This window comes from Lactuca saligna, chromosome 6, assembly GCF_052625555.1.
Source record: "Lactuca saligna cultivar CGN05327 chromosome 6, ASM5262555v1, whole genome shotgun sequence".
NCBI lineage: Eukaryota > Viridiplantae > Streptophyta > Magnoliopsida > Asterales > Asteraceae > Lactuca > Lactuca saligna.
Genome location: NC_136422.1, coordinates 18,913,628 through 18,917,810, shown reverse-complemented (window position 1 = coordinate 18,917,810; position 4,183 = coordinate 18,913,628). Strand labels below are relative to the sequence as shown.

At 36.7% G+C, this 4,183-nt stretch overlaps 1 protein-coding gene across 1 annotated transcript; it reads right to left on the bottom strand.

The window, feature by feature from the left end:
* Window positions 1-473: 473 nt before the first annotated feature.
* Window positions 474-2,160, bottom strand: LOC145002346 (scarecrow-like protein 23). Its single transcript, XM_078961636.1, has 2 exons — window positions 1,191-2,160; window positions 474-1,111 (listed from the first exon to the last, which is right to left on the bottom strand). The coding sequence occupies exons 1-2, from the start codon at window positions 2,158-2,160 to the stop codon at window positions 474-476; spliced, it is 1,608 nt and encodes a 535-aa protein (XP_078817762.1).
* Window positions 2,161-4,183: the final 2,023 nt, after the last annotated feature.

Below are 4,183 nucleotides of genomic sequence, written 5' to 3'. Positions count from 1 at the left end.
GAAGTGCTTAATTTGGTTTGTTGGATTTCCCAACATAGTCTTCGAGGATTTTGTCTCATGTGCTTCCCAGCCGATGTTCCTGCTAAACAAATCAATAAAGTAAAGATAAAATATGTTAAGATATTTAGATAAGATTTAAGATCTTGAGAAGATCCAAGCTAAATGCAGAATGTGACTTCTAGCAAATCATATACTATATATCATAATATAAACATTAAACAGTTAATAATAAAAGCATTTTCAATAAATGTTAAATAGAACATAATTGAATATAATATAGAAGAGAGAGAAAATGGAGTTTAATGTGTATCATTAAACATTCTAATGTAAAAAGAAACTATGTAATTCATTCTCATAGTTGGCATTGCATTCAATTCTTGGAGAGTTGAATGAATACTGGATGCCCAAAAGATACATCATACAGACGGTTAAAAGAAATAAGATTGCATTCTTTATTACTTGAAACCCATTTGTCATATAAACTTCCAAGCAGAAACAGAGAAGATGGGTACGCCTTTCCATTCAACAAGAAAGCATCCACCATCAACAAGAACCGAACAAGAATTCCCACATTTGAAGTTACCGATCACCAAGTTTGTTTCATTCAATGTTTCATCAGTCAATTCAATTTCCAGCATCCCAAATCGTTGAAAGAATTTCCTCCAAACATCAACGCAAATGTGTCGAATTGTTCTCTCGTCTCCATCAGCTGCCACAATATTGCGTATAGCTTTACCATAGCATACAGACTCCATAACCTTTCTATTCAGATCGTCGTCGGCTAAACAATCGGACATACTGTCAAAAAGTGCACCATAAAAGAAAAGAGCTTCGGTGAAACGATCAACAAAAGCCGATGATGTATGGTTTGCTTCCACTTCGGTGATCACCGTTATACAAGGTTTGATCTTCCGAATCACACGCATAAGATATTCAAGACTCTTCGGTTTCGCAATTAGGGTTGATAAGAAGAATGGCGCATAGACCGCAACCTTTTCACCTTCATTGCGTTCAATCATATCTACATTGAAATCAAGCACATCACCTATCATAATTATCTTGAAACTGAATGGAATGTTCATCGACTTTGCAAAGTCAGCAAGACGTTTACCTGCACAAAGCCATAGATTTCAAAATATACACAGAAAATTGCTTGTTGTTTCATGGTTGATACAGTGACTTGGGCTTACAGGTATCTTTTATCTTGGGATCCGAACTTGTAGCTACAGCGGTTATCTTGATATGATCGATATGCCATTCACTGCAACTTGCGATCGCTTGCATCAAAACTAAATATTGGATCCCAGCCCTGCAGCTTTCGAGATCAATTACATGGATTTTAGTAGCTTTATTCAAGTTTTCGAATATTGTATGAATCGAGCTGAACTGACAAACTTGTGATAAAGGAACTTTCAGGTGAAACTCAGAGATGCACGTGTCCACGTTCATCAACGCTTCTCTAAGATCGAATATCTGCATACTTTCACGTTCATTGCATGCCAACCTTCCCATTTCACGGTTTATTTTCATATGAATAGCTTCAGAAAAGTAGTAAACCAATCTTTCCACAGGGTTTCCTTCATTCAACGACATGTTGCTGCATAACTCGATGAGTTTGAGAGCACATTTAAACTGTTTTTGACCGGTTTTCTCAGCGGAGGCAAGAAGAGTAAGCAGAAGTTGGATGTCTTTAGCTTCATCATCAGATAGTCCAGAAAATGAAACGGCAAACGGGTGGCTTAGTTGGGAGGTTTCATCATCTTTTGAAGAATATGAATCGATAAACTCTTGGCTAGCCATTCGAATTCTTGCAGTTGTTGATAGTTTTTGGTCATTTGTCTCAGGATCTTCATTGTTAGAGCTTGGAACATTCATCGTATCGGCATTCATTTTTCTTGGTCTGCTTGCATAGTCTTTAACAATCCCAAGAGATGAAAAAGCTGAGCCCTTTTCATCTTCTTTCAACTGGAAATCTGTAGCCTTCGAAGTATTTTGAACACCAGGTGAGGTGAAATCGAAATAAAGTTTACCCAAATTTTCAAAGTTGCTATGGAATGGTTTCTGATGATCCTTTATGAGATTTGACCTGGTTTCGGATGGAGCAACAGAAAGATTATCATCTACAACTTTACGAAGAGCAAATTTCTCAGAAGTAAACATTGTTATAATCCCGGACGTAAAAATGTTATCGTTAATATACAGTCTAATTCATTCCCCCATACAATGTCTTGCAACCTGATTGTAACATGTCGATTAGTTTAATGTTAATCGGATGCTAATCCGCCTGCTCAAAGGGGAAAAGACATATATCTTTAAGATACAAATTTCCAATAGAATCAAAGTGAGGATCAGGTACGGCTAGCAAGTCAATAATCACGAAAAAAGTGACAGTGACATTTTGGATCCTGTTTTCCCTTTATCTAATCTCTATTTGGGTTATTGCGTTCACAAGATTGTGTTATTAAGATATTTAAGAACATTATGTTAATAGTCAAAGGTTCCATTGTTTCTATAAGATGAGGTTGGCCCACATAGAAAAGGATACATATTTTTTCTTAGACGGAGTCATTGTGGGTTTGTGTGCCGGTACCGGTGGGAAACATTTCCTTCCATTTGGGTTGAGTGGGTTCCAGGGTTTAATTGTGTTAAATGGGTTGGTGAACTCGTGACACTATTAATATGATTTCTTGTGAAGAGAAATCTGCAAAAAAAGTCCCAAAATTTTGTCTTAATTTATGATTTAATCCTAAATTAAATTTTACTTATGAAAAAGAACAGATTACCGGCTAATACACTCAGTTTGGCCCTAAGAACCGGTAATCCTTATAAGAGCCGGTTACTCCAGCTCATTAACCTTATCACCTTCCATTAAACACCCCGTCATCAACTCCTCCTCTATAAAAACCCCTTCTTACACTCCATCGAAGCAAAATGGCATCTTCAAGCTCAGTGGGAAGTAGGAGCAATATCCGATCACGAAGGCAAGCATTAAGGGCAACATACTTTTGTGATGACCCCGTTGGTAAGTGGACATCATGGAGGCCAACAAACCCTGGCAGGAGGTTCATCGGCTGCCCTAATTTCTGGGTAAGTATCCCTTAAACCTCTTTAATTACATCTCAAATCTCTTCCAATTAGGTTTTATTTCCTATATAACAGGATGAGGAAAAAGATTGCAAGTATTTTGCTTGGGTCACTCCCCCATTACCAAACAACTGGTACAGAAACTTGTTGATGGAGTTTCACAATAATGACATTCAAGTACACAATAAGTTTGCGGAAGAATTTGTGGAAGAAGCTGTGAATTTTCACAACAATGGCATTCAAGAGGTTCCTGTACAAGGTGAAGGTGAAAAATGGAAGATTGGGGTTTTTTTTTTGTTTGTTGGTGATTGTGTGGATTATGTTGAAGTAGTTTTAAGTTGTTGTAAAACTTTTAAATGACAGTTGGATGTAAGTTGTATGTTGTTGAATGAAAAATGGTTTATTGGATACCTAGTGTTTGAGCAATGTACAATTGTAAGTGTATGATGTGAGCAAATGAAGGATGTTTTTCAATATAACATAATGAACAAAATGGATGTAAGTTATACATCAACAAAACATACCAAAATCAGCCAAAGTGTTTACAAAAGAAAGGGCATATCCCTATTAACAAATTTTCTTGTTCTAACCCTGACTTGAGTTCTAACCCTAACTTGGGTATCATCAACTCCTTCTTCATCATCCTCAGCTCCATCTTCATCATTATCCTCCTGTGATTCTTCAGCTCCATCTTCATCATTGTCCTCCTGTGATTCTTCAGCTCCATCTTCACCATTGTCCTCCTGTGTTTTTGGTTCATGTTCACTCACATAAGGCACATCCTTGCATTGGAAAGAATACAAGTTAGTTATGTTATTGAAAAATAAAATTCATTGTCAATGTTATAATATATACCTTTGTAGCTTGTTAGGATTGGTGAATCAAAGCATCAAATCCTTTCAGTTGTGATTGGGTGATATTAAGACACATAATGATCTTTGCTTCACTGTATTTTAACTCTCTAAGGTAACTCAAATCACTTAGTATTTGATCCAGATCAGCCATATCAATACCATCACCTTCATCATCAATGTTAACATCAGCTTCCTATGTTTCTGGTACATGTTCACTGTCAACAGTAGGTGCTGTTTGGGTGACA